Raw genomic sequence first — 20,415 nt, 5'->3', positions numbered from 1 at the left:
CTACCATGTTCCGCTTTGTGATGCTTCGCCAACTGTCATCCCGGATGCTGCCCCTCCTGGCTGCTGAGTTTGTAAAGAAAAACTACTCTGAACGCTCCGACTGGCATGTAATGTACATTGTAGCAATGCTGTTAGTAAACACTCAGGCAACAACAAAATTCCATTTGCTGTTACAATAAGCTCATAAAAAGATCAAAGTAATATACTTTATTGATTAAAAGAAATACTTTTAAATTCCATTGAATTCAATGGCATAGGTTTAAGGACGTTTCATTTTCTCACTGAAAACATTGACTCTTATGTGTACTCTTTGCTGGATTGTACATATAATATTTCTGCTATGGGCAATCAAGACCCTTGGGTCGTATTGGAGTTATTGTTTATTTGCTTCTGTACCATTTGTAGTCAAGTATATCCTCATGCTTTTAGCAGAGTATATTGGATGGGTTTCTTTATGAACTAAAGATTCAGAAGTTATTTTACATGGTTTATCCTAAGATAACTCCTGTCACAGTGCAAAGAGGACAGAATATATAAAGTGTGTCCTCTTGCATGTTAAGCAGAAGAGGCAGGCACACTTAGCTGCCTTATGCCAGCTCAGAACATTGGTCTATGAAGGTCTGTATTATCTACTGTGACTGGTAATGGTTCTCCGGAATCTTAAGCAGAGGTCTTTCTCTTCACCTGCTACCGGAACTGGAGATGTGCTGTGTCAAGACCTGTAATCTTTGCTTTCACTTCTACAGCAAGATTGTGCTCTCGAAACAGCAGGCTGTTGTCATACTGAAGACTTGTTCTCTGTCACTCCAGAGGGCATGGCTAAGGGCACCTCAACATGATGCATCCTCCACAAGTTCATGCAAGTGAACAGAATTCCACGTGCTTACTCTCTGGTAAAATGTACGCTTGCTCCTGCAGTCACACTTGTATCATACCTATGCATGAACCCCCTTGGTTTTGACTGCTGGGCTTCCTCTTTTTTTAAAGATTTCATCACATCAGTCTCTCCATCTCTCTTTCCCCTCCTCTATAACCCCACTTTCCTTACTGTTGTGCAAATCAATCAATTCCAATTCTCTCTTATATTTCTTTTTGCACTTGCTTTCATCTAAAGTTTGTTTGTGGGAAGGGACTTCAAAAACATTTTCACAAACCAGTGATCTCTGTTTAATAATTGCATGGGGTGGAAGAAGGTTTTTTTTTTTTAAAAGGAGAAAATCCTCTCAAACAACATGTTTTTTTAAAAAAAATCCTCAATGCCTTGCATGGTTCTGCAGTTTCCCCTTCCCTCCATTCCTTTTGCATTTAAATTATTTCCTATTTGTAAAGATGGATCTCTCTTGCTTTCAAAAAGTGGCTTTGGCAATATTTTGGAAGGATGTTCTTTCGGGTACGGGGCAGGCACCTCCCACTCAATGTCTTTTCTTTCCTCCCCCACACAGAAGCCTGTCCTTTCCCCTCTGCCGCCTCTCCCCTCCCCCTTTTGGCCCTTTAACACCTCGATCTGTTAACCGTTTCAGGCTGATGCTTTTGTGATCTGAATGGCATTTTTTTAAAAAAAGGATGCACTATGCCAATGAATCTAATGTTGTCTGAATGAACATAGGGAAGCATGTCCATATGTTCAGGACAACAAGTGGACGGAGGAGACCTGTGCAGTGCTGCAGAACAAGCAGTAAAGTGGATGTGAGGCTACATGTTCAAATGACACTCAGGCAACCCTTGCAGGAACTCATGAAGGATGCATTGTCTAGAAGTGCCCAAATCTCATTGGCTCAAATGACAAGAAGGTAGATTGTGACTGAATATTGGAAGAAACTTCTAGATGATAAAAGCTGTTTGACAATGGAACCAGTTACACAGGGCTCAGGAATACTCTATCTTGGATTTCTTGCATTGATCGGAGGTTGGACTAATTGCCCTATATGGCCCCTTCCAACTCTTAGGGCTCTATGTGAAGTGATCCAGCAAGGGAGTTCAAATTTAATGTGGATTTTGATAGGATGATCAATTAAATTTGTTTCTTGCCCTTTCTTCAAAGAGCACAAGGTAATATATGCAAGGCTAATTTACTTTTAGTTTCATGGTTGCCATGTGAGAAAGATGGGACTGAGAACGTGGGACTTCCATTCCAGACTTCCATCCCAGTGCCAAGGGATGGATGAGTAGAAATCTGAACTTGGATTTTCCACATCCATCTCCAACACGGTAGGCAATGTGCCAAAATGGCTATTTAAAAGGAGTATACATTTCACAGAGCATGACTGGGATGTTGCTACCTAGGCATGGGATTTCTGGATGTTTGTTCTATTATTTTTGTTGATGTATTTAATAGGATCGATGTGCATAATATTAGGGGGAAATGTGCACAGTACCTGACTGTTGCATGCATCGATCTGCAGTTTAATGTGCACAGTTGCTAGTTATTATGCAGATATCATTAGCTTTGTACATTTACTGTAACACATTGTTTTTCTATGTTACAATGAATACTCTTTGTTATTTCAGAGTGAGCTCCATCCCTTTTATAACCTCAAAGTAAAAGTTCTCAGAGCCAGAAACATTCATGGCCTAGATTTATGTAAGTTCTTGATCAATGTCGTAGAAATTAATATATTTCCCCCCTGAAATATAGAAGCCACAGTAACATAGAGTTGTTGCCTTTACATGAAGCTCTGTATTCAGTTTTATTTATCAGCTCTGATTTTTTAAAAAGAATGCTTTCAAGTAAGCAAAGAAAAGTTCTAGTACTTAGAAGTCTTTCTTTTAGGTCACAGTTCAAGGAGAGAGATGGATATTCCTTTATTTAAATAAATAAATAAATAAATAAATAAATAAATAAATAAATAAATAAATAAATATCAGGAATAGATGTAGCAAAGCAAAGCATAATAGGCTGCAATGATAGATAAAGATCATTTGTTCCGGACCTTTTCCCAGTAACATTCTGGGGGCCACCATCAAATGTAGAGTTACATATACAACCCAATGAAGTCTGGTATGGACAACCTACCTTTTTTTAAAGAACACATAAAATATAGTAGGTTTTATTGAAGTTGTGTGTCTTCAACACAAAACTGAAAATTGTTACTTTATATGAAATTAGAATGGATTTCAAGGAGATGTATAAAAAGGCATATATACTGCAACAACAATGAGGATCACACCTGTGTCTGATTCTTTCAGTGAGGTCCGAATCCTTTCTCAGCTGCTGTTTGCAAATACTTGGATGGAAGATACAATTTATACACACATGTACCTGTCATAACTGATGCAGCAGAGGTCCATTCTGTGCTTGACTGAAGGATCCCAAATAGAAACTGCACTGTAAAAAGTGATCATTTATTTGCAAGAGTTTGTGGGAAGATCTCTCTGCCCACATTACCAGTGCAATCCTAAGCACTGAACATCAGTGGATTTAGAAGGGTATAATTCTGTTTAGGTAATTCTGCATTGTAAGTCACTGGTTCCCATTCCCTTATACCTATATTTAGCTAGAGATGTCTAAAAACTTGAAAAAGGGTCTGTGAAATATGAAGAAAAACAGCTATATAGGATTCTCTTAATTCTCTGTATTCTTTTGACTAGTGTCCAAGGCTGATTGTTATGTGGCACTGAAACTCCCCACAGCATCACCGTTGGTCAAAAGGACTCAAGTTGTCTACAACTCTAGTGATCCAGAATGGAATGAGACCTTTGAATACCGGATCCATAGTGCTGTGAAGGTGAAGTTGATTATTAGGACAGTACCAACTGAGATTACTTCAGAAAGAGACTGCTTCAGAAAGAGACTGCCTTTCAACTTTCAAGTCCCTTTATCAGTCCTTTAGTAATTTTGTAGATGGGGGAATTTTGGCAGGTGCCACTTTTTAATCCTATAGATCCTATTAAAATATTTATATCTCAGATCTAGTATTAACTTATACTGTGCAATCCACCTTGAGTGCCAGTGAGAAAGGTGGCCAATCAATCAATCAATCAATCAATCAATCAATCAATCAATCAATCAATCAATCAATCAATCAATCAATCAATCAATCAATCAATCAATCAATCTTCCTACTATTAAAGCGGTTTAAGGCAGCTTACATAACATAGACCATACTATGTGACAACAAATTAAAACCAGGAACATGCTCTGGTATATTATGTATATAATGTTTCATCAAAAGTTTTCCTGAATAACACTGTCTTCCAGGTCCTCTTAGAATCATAGAATCATAGGGTTGGAAGGGACCTCTAGGGTCATCTAATCCAATCCCCTGCACAATGCAGGAAATTCCCAACTATACCCCCCCCCCCCCCGACTGCCCCAGTGACCCCTGCTCCATGCGCAGATGACAAAACACCTCCAGGATCCCTAGCCAAACTGGCCTGTGGAAAATTGCTACCTGACCCCAAGGTGGTGATCGGCATTACCGTGGGCATGTAAGAAGGCCACGAGAACTAAGCACTGATGTAACCCATTCTGCCCTCTTGAAGATGACCTTCAAGTAGACCATTCCAAAAAAAAGGGACTACAACAATGAAGACCTGCAAACAGGTCAAGGCTGATCTCACAGGGATGATTCCAGGCAAACCCCTCCCCCTCTTTTTGACCAGCATCAACAACTGGAAAGGGATGCATACTAAGAGCAACAGTATTTCTATCATACCATATTCTACTCTCTTTAAACGTTCTTTGTGTATCTCCAGCCTTTATTACACATTTGGCACATCTCTTTGTTAGAATGTAATACTGTTTATTTTACAGAAAAGACATAAATCCTCTTGCTGTCATTCATCACTTGCAGAATGTCCTGGAGTTTACCTTCTATAACAGAGACATTGTGCTGAGCGGTCTGAGCAGTCACGCTACTTCTATCACTTTTGATATCGAAAATATTGTCCCAGGGGAGACTTTGCATCATACATTTGTGCTAAATTCACAGGTGAGAATTTGCTCACCATCATCTCTGGGATAGGTGGTAATATGTGGTCACACATTGGGAACAGGACTTATTTCCATGTTAGATCAATGATCGTGCTCGGTGTGATCAAGAAATGGAGAAGGCTGTGCATATAGTGTCCAGCCCCACTTCCATTACCCTCTATAATCCTTTGAAACTAGATGCCACACTTCTATATCCCTCTGTGATATGTGCCAAAGACAGGAAAGCCTACAGTGCCTATGGAAGGAGAGTGTGGGTCACAGTGGAAGAATGAGGGGCGAGTGCTACTGGCTGATCACAGATGGGGAATTATAGCTTGTACCAAGGGGGCAAATGAGTGATAAACTGCATGGCTGCTGTACCGTACATTTTGCTACCAGAGCCAGTAATTTCTGGAAGATCATCCCTGATTAGTTGATAACCAACTCTTTTCTCCATTGCAAAAAAAGTCTGATGTTGAACTTGTGTGGCACAATTCTTTTAGGTCCACATCTATATGTTCATCAATGCCCAGGATAAATATGAAGAATTAACATGCTTACTTGATGCTTAGAATGGCAGAACAAGTCATGTGCCTGGGGCTAGTGAATATTCTTGCCGTTCAGCTTATTCATCATTTTTTTTTCTTTTCTGATTCTTCCCAGGAGAAAAGGGCAGAATTGGATGTGGAATTTCATTTGGAAGAAAGGTGAGATTTTCACATCCTCCCCCATGGTGCAATGACATGAAAACTTAGTTTTTAAATGACTCAGTTACTGCATGAGTACTTCTCAGAGGGAATATAGTTGTAACAGTGTTCCTAGCAGTTCTGTAACTATATCTCCTAAATTCCATGTTTTATTGAGAAACTGCAATTATCCTAAAACACACACAAAAGGATGGATTATAAAAAAATCTCAGGTCGTATCTGGTTGACTTAAAAATTCTGGCCTTTCCCGTTAGTATCGTTCTCATGTTAGCCTCTGTCTGGGGGAGAATATGAGGAACAGCTCAATATTCCCTGTGGGTACGGGTGGTCCTGCTGCAAAGGAATTGCCTGTGCCACTTAAACAATGGGGAATATACCTCTAGAAGACTGCTGCAACCAAATATTTGCTGGGCAGGCTGGTACATATTAATTATATGCAATTCTGCCCCCTATCCCTAATGGCTTCTTGGGTCTTGTTGCACTCTTTGGATTGCCACATTACAAAGCTGCAACAGTCCATTAAACAGAATTCTTGACTTCAGAGTTATCGTTCCTTTGCCACTTGGTTTCCTCCCAGTCCCAACCACTTCCTTCCTGTCAGCAGTGTCCATATTCTCATGCTTAAGCCATGTGCATAGTTTTGCCCTGCTACTATGTTGTCTTTGCCTAGCTACCTTTTCCAAGTCCTCTTCTTCCTCTGCTCTTTTATTCAAGCTTCATTCTACATCAAATTTTCTTTCAGGTTCCTCTCCCCTGTGCCTATTCAGCATCCTTGTGTCAGACTCTTGCCCCTGGGCAACTAGTCCTTTTCAAGACCTCTTCCCAGTCCTCTGCATGAAGTTTTAAACTCAACTAAAATGATAGCACTCACCTCACAGAAGACAGGCTGCAAATTATTTTGTTCCCTGAGTAACTAGACATGTTTAGCAATCTCACCGTTTCAGTCAATGGCTGCATCCACCAAGTGATAATTCTCCATTTGCATGAATTGCTGCAGCAATTGCAAGAGACATTTACATTGGTAATGGAGTATCCACACAGGACTTTCTGTGCACTTCCCTCTGTTAACTACCATTTCCCTTACATTTTCCCCTCTCTGCACCACCAGAAGGCTTTTTTTCTTACTTTAAAAAGAAAATTTTAGTGAAACAGGTTTCAGAAAGAGTGTGCTGGGGACTGAGAAAACCTGGAAAATGGCCTTTTAGTAGACAATTTAATATGGGTGCTCCAAAAAACACTGCTACAGTTTGGAAACAAAGATGGAAGAAGGCATCTGTGTGGAAGCCACCAATCAGTGTCAGATGCTTCACTCGACAAGTACAGCAAGGAAGTTCATGGTGTGGGATGTTCAACTTCTATAAAAGGAGAACAAGTGAAAATATTTAAGAGGTCACAAAATGACGTGGGGGTTACATTATAATGATTTGAGTTTTGGGAAAATGAACTATTTCTTCCCACCCTGCCAGTCTGTTACTGGTAAGACATTTGGATCTCACACAATACATGATGAACAGGATGGCTGTTGCACAATAGCATGTCTTCCACTTTTTCAGAGATGCCTACTTTCCTCTTTAGTAAAGGTGAGAGGAAATATTTCTCTTTGTATATGAGATTTTCTGGATAATATGTAGGGAAGTGGTCAATTGCACCCAAGTTAGACTAGCAATTGAGAAATTTAAGTTAATTCTTTAAAAAATTTCACATCCACAGCCCAGATCCCCCATCTGAGGTCCTTACCAATGGCATTCTTGTGGTAAGTAAGACATACCATTTGATTACGAGTGACAGAAATGTTGATGAATTACAGATAAACAATTCTCCTATATACACAAAACTGTTATTTTCCTCGAGTCTTGTGCTCAAGCAGTGTAATAAGGAACAGATACCATAGTCTGACTTCATTTTTTCATGGGGGACCCTTTTAATTTCATGTAGGTTCATCCATGCCTGCGCATCCAAGGAACCATTAATAAAAATAAGAAAAGATGGATATTAAAGGGTAGGTCTGAATTGTTGACTTAATCTTATTTCCATATCATAGTCCTTGTGGGGAGATGGATAGCAAGCCTTATTTCCCTGTTTCACAAATATAGTGTGTGCATGACGTAAACATTGTGTGTGTATGGCAAGCACTTGTACAAGTAGAATCAAAATGGACAATTTGAAACCATAGAGTGTAGATTGTAGATCTAACAAAATACCCTTTGTCATGATGGGCAAAGATTGTATGGAGGAAGAGTATCCCTTTAAAATATTTCAGTATTAAAAAATTATACCCCCAAAGATGTGTTTTCCTGAAGAGTTCTACTTGCGCAATAAAAATATTTTTAAAATTGTGAATAGAATTCTTCAGGAGACCCTCAAAACGGACACAAGGCTATATACTTTGGTCTAGTACCTACTGTACCAGGGTCAGGTTGCTAGCTGTAGTGGGGTGAAAGATTGACATACTGGAGGGGGCCCAAAATACCTGAAAGCTTAGGGGCCTGGCCATGGGTTAATATGGCCCTGGTAAAGAGGTGTACTTAGAGGCATCAGTTGTTCCCCAGCCTTGATGACAACAGGCACTGATAGTCAAAGAGGCTGCTTCTGTCTTCATAAATAAATCTTGGGTTATTTTGAAGGACATGAGAGAACGTTGTAGGAGAATTTCTGAATTTTAGAATAGTCCGCAGTAGAATTCTTATCGGTGTCTACAAGTAAGTCCTCTGAATTAACTGTGTATCTATTCCTCATGGGAATCGCACCATTGTTTTATATTCTTTATGCCACTTCAATAAGCTTTTTTTATTAATGCTGTGACATTAACCATTTCTTCTCCCTTTTAGAGAATTGTCTGATCAAGTTATCAGTACCAGGATCCTTTGAAAATTATTCATCAACTTTCTGTGGTTCTGATTCAGACAAGATGCAAAAGATCCCCTTTGTTTTTCATGTCCACAAAGATATTTTTCCAGAACTGAAGCTGGACGTGGTACAAACTGCACCTGAGCTAGAGGTGATAGTGTAGTTAATAGGTCATTTGATCCTAAAAATAACACTGGTTCTTATTTATGCTTTAGTTGTAATGATCACTTTTATTCCAAAGAGACTGATAGTTTTCTATATTGAATGCAATCTGTTCCCAATATGAAACTTCCTGTTCCAAACTGTGTTCCAGGCTAGTTCCAGACTAGTCTGATCTGACAGCTTCATTTCAGATTTTAACAACAACAACATCATTTGATTTATGTACCACCCTTCAGGACAACTTAACGCCCACTCAGAGCAGTTTACAAAGTATATTATTATACTCAGGACTCAGGAGGGCAATCACCCTGTGAAGTGGGCGGGGTTGCAAGAGCTCTAGAAAGCTGTGACTAGTCCAAGGTCACCCAGTTGGCTTCAGGTGGAGGAGTGGGGAATCAAACCCGGCATTCCAGATTAGAATCTCATCACTCTTACACACTACACCAAACTGGTGCTGCCTGAAATATTCCAGGCAGGGTAGTGAAATGCATTGTCTGCCATAGGATTGCCACTCCCTGGTGGAGGATCCCCTGCCCCAGCCTCTTCCTTTCGCCACTCCCACAGCACCTCTCACCTGGCTGGTGGGGGGGAAAGGTGTGGGAATGGGATAGTGAGGGGTGAAGCACACTCCTGCGCACTCCAGAATACTTCCAAGTTGCCCTGGGAATGACGTTATTCCCAGTGCAATGTGGAAATGATAGGTCACATCAGGGGCCGATTTAGTAAAGATAAGCCCCAAATTTTGGTGAGCAGATGCTAGCACACCCCGCTTCACCTCCCTATCCCCTGGTTTGGATCCTGGTGGACATGGCATTCCTCATCTTCTGGTCATATAATGTTAAGAAGATGTTTTTTAAACAGGAGTCTAGTGCCAACTGAAAGACTAACTTCTGAAGAAGTGGGCACTAGTGTACAAAAAGACTTGCTGGGATACATTTTTTAAAAATCTTCAAGGCGCCACTAGACTCCTGTTTATTTTTTCCTCCACAGACTAAGATAGTGTTCCCTCTGACATTATTACGGGTTTTTAATTGAATAGCAGAGAGGAGCAAGGGAGATCTGTTGCACCTGCCAGGATTATATGCCACTTTAACTATCGTTCAGTCAACTGCATTTTATCCTGCCTTTCTTCTAAGGAACATTAGCTCTGAGTGATCATCGGCTGGTGAGCACAGTGATCGGTTGCATTTAGATTGCAGCATGCCTGATCACAGGGAGGGATCGTACATTCAAACACTTTCTGTGTATGTTCACACTGTGCAAACAACCCAGTATTTATGTAGAGGAGGACAGAAGAACCTGCACACTTGTGCTGGCTGTCCCTCTCCATACTTTCAATCAATGAGTGGAGGGATTAGAGGACTAGATGGGACAGGTCACTGTTTATACTATTGCAGCCAAAGCAAATCACAGAATCGGTTTGTTTGCCTTTTTATTGCTGATGTTCAGATCAGCATTAAATGAAGGGGACAAAATTCTGGGACACCTGGTCAACCTAGAAGCCCATGGTGCTGGGCAAGACATAGAATTTGTTTTCATAGGATGTTTGAGTTGAGTCAAGGCAGTATGAGAAATCTCAGAGGGAATCTTTGTCAGGGGGTTTGAGCTGGCTCTTGCAACTGTGTACAAACATTAAGTACTTTTTTGCCATCATAATATTTTAAAATCAATAACTTTTACAAACCTGCTTACAAACCCCATCATCATCATCATCATCATCATCATCATCATCATCATCATCATCATCATCATCATCATCATCATCATCATCATCATCATCATGCCTTTCTTACTGAGATCTAAAATGAATTACACAGTGCAAGTGGAAATATAATATAATCAACAGCTAGGACATTCACTGAACAAAGTACAATAATGAAAAACAGGACATTCAGGGAAACAGATACAATAGGGTATGGAGGCAGAAAAATCTTAAAAACAATAGCCAGAGTCCTTCTCTTGGTTAAGTAAAGTTGGTCAATACATGGAAAAGGGCTTTTTTTTAGTAGTGACACCCAAGTTTTTCGGCTGTAGAAGGCCTGGTCAGCCCCTTGTATTGGCCATCTGGAAGCTGCTGAGGACTGTTTTATAGTTTTATGTTTCAGAGTATCTGAAGGGTCTGAACCCATCCCAGGGTGCTAAAAAAGGGGGGAGGACTTCTAGAAGCTTTGGATCATCATGAAAGTGCAATAGGGCTGTCAGTTCTGGGTAGGGAAATTCCTGGAGATTTGGGGGCAGATCTAGGAAGGGTGGGGTTTTGGGAGGGGAAGAAGCTTAGCAGTGATGTAATATCATATTGTCTGCCCTCTAATGCTGCCATTTTCTTCAGGGCAACTGATTTCTGAGATCAGTTGTAATTCTGGGAAAGACTAGCAACTCTAAGGGTAGAGTTGCCATATTACCATTGAGTGTTGACCGACAGCACTCCAGAAGCTGGTGGAAGAATTTTTTTTAATGCCAGGAGCAATGGGGTGATGTTGCTTCCAAGGAAAACCCAAGTGATGTCAGTCCTCTATAGGAATTGCCAAATCCTCTATGTTTTTACCATAGAATTTCCAGCGATTCCTAGAGAGACATGATAGTTTCCCCAGAAGTGCTATCATGCTGTCACATCCCCCCATGTCCCCCCACCTGGTCTTCCACTGGTTGCCATTGGATCTGGATGGTGAGAAGGAGATGCTAAAGGGGATCTTTGTCTAAGGGCCCTTGATCTCTCCCTGAAATCCATCATTTTGATATTTCTTCCTCTTCCAACTGTGTTAATAATTTTAATATTGCTTTTTAAAAATCTTGTCTGTTCTACTGTCCAGTAGCTAGGTGCTTGCTTTATTTGCTTGGATTTTAATCCTGTTTTACTGGTTTTTTTATAAACAGCTTTATAAACAGAGCCAGTTTGGTGTAGCAGTTAAGAGTGAGGAACTCTAATCTGGAGCTGGGTTTGATTCCCCACTCCTCCACTTGAAGCCAGCTGGGTGACTTTGGGCTAGTCACGGCTCCTGGAGCTCTCTCAGCTCTACCCACCTCACAGGGTGTTTTGTTGTGGGGATAATAATAACATACTTTGTAAACCGCTCTGAGTGGGCATTAAGTTGTCCTGAAGGGTGGTATATAAATCGAATGTTGTTGTTGTTATTATTATTATTATTATATATTTTATTTTTTTCATGCACCTGTGTTTCTTTACTGCTTTATATGCATATATGTGTGTGTGTATATATATAAGTTTTTAATTCACATGCCATCCTGTGTACTTTGTAGAATGGTAGAATATAAGCATTAGACACAATTAATGAATGAATGAATGAATTATATTCCTAGGAGGGATGGAGTGAGGATTTACATATGAAGACCTCCCTTGTAGGTAATGGATCTATACCTCTTTCACAGCTGCCTCTTGGAAAGGAAGTTGACCTGAGTGTGCCCATAGGAAAGGTAACATTCCTTTGCTCTCAAAACACATGAAAAGGACATTTAACTAATGATGAGTATACCAAATTAAAATTAAAATTAAAAGATCAATTTAAATTAAAAGAGCAATAAAAAGATAAAGGTCACTCTTTGTGTTTGCTCCTTTCATTTACCTTTACTGGCAAATACCGATAAATATCTTGATGTTATATTTAGAAATAGAATGGAGAACTACTCTTATGGTACTAAGAATCACATTGTATGAGCATGCAAGAGATGCTGTAGTATACTACAGTGACTTGACGGTAGTATACTACAGTGACTTGGTTCAGTGACTTGACTTCCATCTGGCACTCTGCTGGTTTGATTCTCACTACTGCTATGAACTTGGCAGGTGGCCTTGGGTAAGTCTCTCCTCTCAGCCCCAGCTTCCCAGCTGCGTTTTGGGGATAATAATAACACTGACTTTGTTAACTGCTCTAAGTGTGGCACTAATCTGTCCAGAAGAGTGGTACATGGCTGTTGTTGTTGTTATTATTAAATGCCCTATTAAAATGGAATTCTCAACTTTATGAAAAGAACCCTCCAAAGGTTCTTGAACAGAATCCTCATAGTAGCAAAGTGTAGATACCACATTTTGCAACTTTTACCGTGACTGGGCCTGTGGCGCACATCAACAGTTCCTAAATCAACTCATTTATAAGTAGTCCTTGGGCATTTCTCAGAAGGATAGAGAAAGCAACAAATAAATTTATTTAAGATCATGTACTTAAAAAAAAAAACCCTCATAGAATCCTCCTGGCTATCCTTGATGGTGAATATTGCATTGGCAGGTGTGCCATGAAATGGTGAAAGTGGGCAGGAACAGACAGGTACATTTGTTATGAATTGAAATGCTTTGAAGTTGCAATAATTATATGTAAAAGCAGTCTGATGAGGAGGCAGCCAGCTGCCCTAATGAACTTTGTCTTATCTGATTCTAAGTTGCTTATTAGGGTTTTGTTTCTTGCAGGAACAAAGTGTGGATTTGACTGTGAAGGTTGAAGAAAAGTAAGTAAGCTTTAAAAGTGAGTGTTTGCCAGGAATGAGAAAAAATATTTTAGACTGGCAAAAATGGTAAAAATGAGCCTAATACTAAATCAAGTTTCCACCTACACATATGAAGGAAAAGAGCGAGGGAACACTCTTATTCTCACTGTTCAGCCATCATGGGAACGTAGTAGGCTCAAAATCTGCATTATATGGATTTGTGGAGGCAACTTAAGCCATTAAGAAATAATGAAGTGTAGTGGTTAGGGTGATAAACCAGGAATGGAAAGAGATGGGTTCAAATCCCCACTAGAGTTGCCAGTCCCCCAGCGGGGGATGGGATTTCCCCCTCTGCCCCCCCGTCACCACTCAACCTGGCTGGTGGGGGGGGGGGGGAAGCTGCAGGGAATGGGCCCAGGAGGCAAAATACTCCTGGGCAAACTTGCAATGGGCTCACACCCAGCAGGGCATGATGACATCACTTCTAGGAGTGACATCATTGCACTGGCTGTGGGAATGCTCCCACGCTTCTCTTGGATCTGGGCTGTTCTTAAAAAGTGGCCCAGCACGAAATGTGGGAGCATTCCCACAGCCAGCATGATGACAGCACTCCCAGAAGTGACATCATTGCATTGGTGCCGGGAGCGCACACTCAGGACCTAGCAACCCTACTTCACACTCTGCTGGTTGACTTTGGGCAGTCACACTCTCTCAACCTAATTGCTATGATGATAAAATGGAGAAGGGGAGAACCATGTATATTGCTTTGACTCCTTGGAGGGAAGGTGGAATAAAAGTTCAATAAGTAAATAAACAGTGCAATCCTAAACTGAAATAAATGGGCTTAGACTAGAGTAACTGTTTAGGATTGCACTGAAAATGTTCTATTCTTTCAAAAAAAATATAAAATAAACAATGAAGTTTGTTTCAAGATGGTTAAGACAAGTTTACATGTGAGGAAGTTCTAGATGCCTTTATTCCATTTTTAATCTCATTCCGGGGGAACAGCCCAGAAGATATAGATGTCCATCTCAGTTCTGACCTCTCTAAAGGAGAACGAGAATTTTTGGAAAGGAGGAAGGAAATAATTTCTCCTGCACTGAAGAAGATACTTGGTCTGGACATAGCCCCCAGAAAAAATGAGGTATGAAACTTCTTTTACAGAAAACTTCACAAAGTTCCATGCAATTAGGTTAATGTCATTTCTAAAAATGGATCTTGAGAGCAAAACCACATGCAATTGGGCCTGCAGCACGTTGGCACCATGAGCTCTTGTCCCTTGCCCCCATGGCTTTCAAATGTTGAAATAATCATGGGAGGCTGTTTCCGCACTTGAAAAGACATGTGTGGAGGAAACAAGATTGCATGATGCTTTTGTGCCACAAGCTCAGTCATGGCAATTTTTAAATGGCTCAATTTCCCTCTAAAAGAGTGTCAGCAGCTAGGGGTTGGAGTTAGACCCATGGCTGTTGTAACACTAGTTTGGCTCATAGATGACCAGAAAGAGGAGGGTGGCTAGGGTAACAATTATAATGTCTGCAGGAGTTGGGAATGTGCATTTTACCTTACCTCCTCCCAAGGACCTGCAAGTGAGCTTGGTTTGAGTGAATGTGGAAAGTAGCCATATTTGGAAAAGCAAGCCTAGTCCTTCTGTTTGCTCAGCCTGAGGTGATGGCCTAAAAATAGATAAAGAAGTGTGTGTGTGTGTGTGTGTGGGGGGGGGGAGGAACAGAAATAGGAAAGCAGGCTTGAGAAAAGGACAGACACTCTCCATCATCCCATCTGTTAAAGTTGATGGGATTTATTATGTGATAAATACATAGGAAGTTGATGGGATAAAAAATCTGAATTTAACAATTCAGAAGAGTTAAAGAGTCTAGAAGAATGAGTTGCCAGAGTTGCCAACTCTGGATAATGAAATTCCTAGACATTTGGGTGGAGCCTGGGGAGGGACCTCAGCAGGGTATAAGGCCATAAAGTCCACCCTCCAAAGCAGCCATTTTCTTCACGGGAACTGATCTCTGTGGCCTGGGGATGTTGTAATTCCGGGAGATCTTCAGGCCTCAGCTGAAGGATGGCAATCTTAGGCAGCTCCCATTGGTTATTCCAACAGGATTATAACATTTTGGTCATAAATTAGGCCTCCTGCTATGGTGGTAAGCCTCCCTCCATCAAGATCCATTGCCCACTGCAGTTCTGAGTGGCAGCAGGAGAAAAATAAAACAAAAATTAGTGGTATCACTGACATCGCTACATTGCTTCAGGGTTGCAGTAGAAACTCTATGGTACATTTCGCACTCGGTTTTTAGAGCGCGTTTGTACCTGTTCCACATCCCATGTTTGCAAGTTTTTCACACTTAAAAACAGTCATGGGATGCAGTTCCGCTTTTTGTCCACTGTATCCCCGATTTTTCCCCCTGCGGACATACCCCGATGTTTTTTTAAGTTCGCTGCCGACTGGCAGCTGGCCCGCATTTTGCTAATGTGAACACTTTTGCCTCCTTTTTGCTTCTCTCCTCCCCTCTCCTTTTCCCTGGGAGCTGATTGGTTTGTGCAGAATTAACCACTCCCACCCTCCTCAGCTCTCTGAACTCCTTGTCCACCATTTTTTTTAGTAAAGCGAGCTGAGGGTCATAAGGCTGCTTCTTCGTTGGTTTCCTTCCTCCCGGTATGCATGCTGTTTTATTTTTTTTTCAAAAGCCAGGAATGATTCCAAAGCTTGCTGCTAATTCCCTGCTAGCTTTAAAAGCAAGGAAAGTGTTAAATAGCTGCTTTCTCCTTCCTCCCTTAGGGCATGCACACACATTCTTTTTTTTTTTAAAGACAAGAATGGGTTGCAACGTTGTAATGTTCCTGCACTTTCTTCCTGGCTTTAAAATCATAGAGTTTCCAGCAATTCCTAAACTACACTTTATAACTTTTGGATGCATATCCTCTTGTCCTCACTCCCAGCCCTCCTGCTGGTTGATCCTTAGTCTAGCAGAGCTAAGTTGTTTCCTTTTCCCTGGCCTGCATATTGGCTTCCTGACATCTGCTCCCAAGTTATCACTCCTATAAGAACCAGAAGCAATCTGGAATCCAAGCCTGATTGATTGATGGGCCTGGGCCCTCATTGGGGAGTGCCTACATGGAGCCTGCCCTCTTTTCCTGCCAGCTGCTCCTCTGCTGAGGAAGAGGCTGGCTTTCTAGTGGGCTGCCTCCTTCTGACTGCTGCCCTGGCCATCTTAGCCTGGCCCTACCTCTCTCAGGCCCTCACTGGTGTTGCCTTTGTCAGCGATATCATTAAATGGTGACAGATGAGGCTACCATGGCATTCCTGCCAGCATGTCTGTTGAGGGCTCTGGTACATCTAGTGAGTGTTGCAGGACCAGACATCTATCAGCCACTGAGTCAAGATAAATCAACCAAATGATTTAAATACATTTTTTTTCAACCTATCCTCTTGTAATTCCCATAGGTGCCTATAGTAGCTGTACTGGCATCTGGAGGAGGAATGAGAGCGATGACTGGTTGTTATGGAAACCTGTTAGGTCTGCAGCAACTTGGGCTTTTACATGTACTGACATATTTTTGTGGTGTCTCAGGATCTATCTGGTATGTAATCAGAAATTAATGGCCATTGGACTGTGGATGCTGTTGTCCCAGTTCCTTCTAAAGTCAAATGAGGCACAGGACTTATTGGCTGGGCATATAATTGCTTTCTCTAAGGGTGAGCTTCCTGCCCTTCCCATGCAGGCATTTGCCACATGCTGCTAATAAACTGCTGGCTCCATTTGGAATCAGGGTAGAGTTGCCCAGATATTGTATTCTTGAATAGGGTTGCCAGCCAGTCACCCAGTGGAGGATCCCCTGTTCCTACTTTTTGTTTCCCACTGCTATTCTGAGTGATGGAAGATAAAAATGTTTTTAAAAAAGTAATGTCTAGAGAGGACTGATGTCACTTTCATGGAAAACCCATGATATTGTTTGTCACCGATGGTTTCCCCCCATGTCCCTAACCCTGCCCCCTGCTATTTGCCAGGCCAGGTGATGCAGCCCTAGCCTTGAAAGGCACCCTTTAAAAATAGAATAGTAATGATGTAGATCAGCCAATTAATTTTAATAAACAAATTAAACCCAAAGTATGGTTGTCCTGTGTTTTGTTTAGGGAGCAGAACTAGGACAAAGTGGTTGTAATAAAGCATGAAATGTTCACTCTTCTGCTCTGTAAAAATCAAGTAATCATAGGCAAAGGGAAGGAGGCAAGTCAATTCATATCACTGATGACTACAGTTCTTTTCTTTTGCCTGTCCTGAATTTACTGCTCATCAATTTCATTGTGCAAAACCAAATTTTAATATTGTTCAAGAGGAAGAATTTTTTTTCTCTCTCCGCTTTGCGCACACCATACATAAGTGTATAAATGTCAGTTGTGCTCTCCCCCACTTAGTTGTCTTTTTTCCCTAAAGCATAAAGCCCAGCTTTGCGAAATCTTTTTTGAGATGAGGTGATGAGAATTGAACACTATATTACAAATGTGGTCATGCATTGATTTATACAATCGTGTTCTGATATTGGCTATTTTATTAGGAAGGAGATGGAAAATAATCATGGAGTTTCCCTTTTTCACCATGGCTGCACAACAGTTGCTTTCGCTGAGCTATATACCACAATTCCAAGATCTATTCCTTAGACACCATCCCATCAATATATGTGCATGGTTAGGATAGTTTGTCCAGTTAGGAATGCCAACAGGCCTGGAGAAAAATGTCCTGACCCTTTAATTTTGTCTTAATGGAATGTTGTTTACTAGACATGGGCACAAACCAAAAAAAAAATAAACGAACCTGTTGTTCGTGGTTCGGTGCTGCCGCCGAACCCAAAGTCACGAACCGTAATGAACATTTCCCATTACCAAACCGGTTCGTGGTTCGTGGGCGTCGGAATGGCCCCCATTGCACGTAGAGAACCCATATTCACAGGGTGTGTTTAGCAGGCTCTCCTCCAGGCAGCACTCAAGTTTGGTCAAGATTGCAATAGGGATCGTGGAGTTATACCCTCTCCAATCCGAGGCCCCCAGGAAACTCCCACTCGATACAATTAGAGCCATCAGTTGACGTTGGCCCAGTGTACAAGGGGTTGGCCGTCAGAATTGCCTATCAGGGTTTGCAGGGATGAGATTGGAGTGCCCATGGCTATAGAACATCCCCCTCCCCCCTCCCCCCGGGTGTCTTCTCCCATGTAACGAATTGTAACCAATTTGCAGCTCCATGGCTGGAAGGAAGACCTGCCAATCAAGGTAAGCTTGGCTTTGATTCGGGTTTCCAGGGTGACAGAAGGAGTGTAGACAGAGTTCAGGCATTCCCCCAGCTCTGTTTCCAAGGGAATTGATTGATGGTGCCTGACTGTCTGGCTTCATGAACTGTGGGCGAACACGAACCAGGCTCCCAATGAATGCTGGTTCATTGGCCATGGACCCTCATGAACTGCCGGATCGCGAACAGACAATCAGGCGGTTCGTGGGTTTTTTTGGTTTGTAATGCGGTTGGTGCCCATGCCTATTATTTACTTCCATGGTCTGAAAAAAATTAACTACCTATTCCCACATATTTAGTTTCTATTAAAGTGGAAGACATTTTTCTCCAGGCTTGTTGGCAATTCTATTTGCTTTTTTGTGTACCACGTACACTATTTTACATTAAACCTCATTTGTCATGTTGGCTACTCACCCACTTTGTTAGTTCTTCTTGTAGCACTTCATAATTTGCTCTGGTTATCGTCAGGGATATTCTCAAATTTCACAAGGTTGTTTGTTTAAATATCTATATTAATTTTTTTCTTCCTTTTTGGGAGAAACAAGCCAGTTAATCTTTTTTCATACTTTTTTCTGTTTTGCTGCACCAAATTTTACAGTAAAATGTGTGCATAGTAAACATTATTTGTGCAGCAATTACTTGCAAATTTTTAAAAAAAGTTATTTTGCAACTGGCCATTGAGAGAAACTGTGCAGATGCATAAAGGACCATCATATTAAGGATCTCCTGACCATTAAATGATCTAGTATGAAAGCATTTTTTTAAAATAGTAATTTATGTGCATTAGAAAACAGAATAAGGAGTCAGTCTATTCTTGGCTACTATGTCTCCTCTTTGATATTCTTTTATTTACTGAAGCATTTGGTTGAAATTTTGATAGGTGTATGGCCACCCTCTACAAAGACTCTCACTGGTCCAATAAAGATCTTCAGGATGCGATTAAGAATGCCCGAACAGTTGTGACTAATACGAAAGTTGGAGCATTTTCTGCAGAACAACTAGCATATTATTTTCAGGAGTTAGTTGCCCTGGAGAAAACAGGAAGGAAAACCACTCTTGTTGACTTATGGGGTCTCATTATAGAATATATCTTAAACAAAAAGGTAGGTAAAGATCCTAAAATTTATTTAAAAAGTAGCTACAATGTTGCAAACCTCTTGAAGGTCTCTCTAAGATAAATAAAAACATTGCAGAAACAATAACATATATCATATGCTTTCAAATTAGAGTTGCCTACTCTAGCTTGGGAAATTCCTGGAGATGTAGGGTGGAGCCTGGGTAAGGTGGGGTTTGGGGAAGGACAGGACCTCAATGGAATATGATGCCATAGAGTCCACCCTCTAAAGCAGCATTTCTTCAGGAGAACTGATCTCTGTAATCCGTGGAGATCAGTTGTAATTCTGGGAGATCTCCTGGACCCATCTGAAGGTTGGCAAATCTGTCCCAAATATATTATAGTAATTTTTGCATATATCTCCCAGACCCATGTTGAGGTTGGGAATCCTAGGTGCAGTCCTATGTAAAGTTACACTATGTCCATTAAAGTCAAAAGTGCTTAGAATGGTTTAACTCTGTTTAGGATTGCCCTGCCTGGAGGTTGGCAACACTGTCACTGAACCATTGTGGTCCAGTAGGTAAAATGTTGTGTCTGCAGCTAGAAGGGATGGGCTCAGATCTCTGCTTGGATATGGATGTTCTTGAGCAAATCAGTCTTCCAACCACAGTTCCATATGGGAAAAATTTGCACCAGAATGAATTAGATAAGGATTGAAAGATATTAGACAGCATTTCTATACATATTTACCTGGAGTAAGCTCCATTGAACACATTGGGGCTTACTTTTGAACATACTCTGAAATATTGTGCATAGGGTTACATCTATATGCACAGAATTACACTGCAACTCCTTTCTTGTGTGTATTATTCTAAATATTCAGCAGTATCTGGTTTTTAATATATCAGGGAAGTTTTCTTTAGACAACTTTTTTTTGGCATTTGTTCATTTATAGCTAGATGACAGGTATTGAGAAGGCTGTAAGAGATAATTTTTGAAAAC

General features: G+C 41.0%; 1 protein-coding gene across 1 annotated transcript in view; it reads left to right on the top strand.

Annotated features, from left to right (window-relative positions):
- The window catches only part of LOC129323406 (cytosolic phospholipase A2 zeta-like), a 50,280-nt gene that overhangs the window by 10,997 nt on the left and 18,868 nt on the right, over window positions 1-20,415 (top strand). The window contains exons 2-13 of the mRNA XM_054969938.1: window positions 2,509-2,581; window positions 3,589-3,725; window positions 4,794-4,931; window positions 5,576-5,619; window positions 7,330-7,372; window positions 7,555-7,618; window positions 8,448-8,617; window positions 11,947-12,060; window positions 13,049-13,086; window positions 14,074-14,209; window positions 16,523-16,659; window positions 19,240-19,462. Coding sequence (XP_054825913.1) covers window positions 2,509-2,581; window positions 3,589-3,725; window positions 4,794-4,931; window positions 5,576-5,619; window positions 7,330-7,372; window positions 7,555-7,618; window positions 8,448-8,617; window positions 11,947-12,060; window positions 13,049-13,086; window positions 14,074-14,209; window positions 16,523-16,659; window positions 19,240-19,462 — 1,317 coding nt within the window. The remainder of the gene's footprint in view (window positions 1-2,508; window positions 2,582-3,588; window positions 3,726-4,793; window positions 4,932-5,575; window positions 5,620-7,329; window positions 7,373-7,554; window positions 7,619-8,447; window positions 8,618-11,946; window positions 12,061-13,048; window positions 13,087-14,073; window positions 14,210-16,522; window positions 16,660-19,239; window positions 19,463-20,415) is intronic.

This window comes from Eublepharis macularius, chromosome 2 (assembly GCF_028583425.1).
Source record: "Eublepharis macularius isolate TG4126 chromosome 2, MPM_Emac_v1.0, whole genome shotgun sequence".
NCBI lineage: Eukaryota > Metazoa > Chordata > Lepidosauria > Squamata > Eublepharidae > Eublepharis > Eublepharis macularius.
Note: the sequence above shows the minus strand (reverse complement) of the source record. Positions and strands in the feature narration are given on the sequence as shown.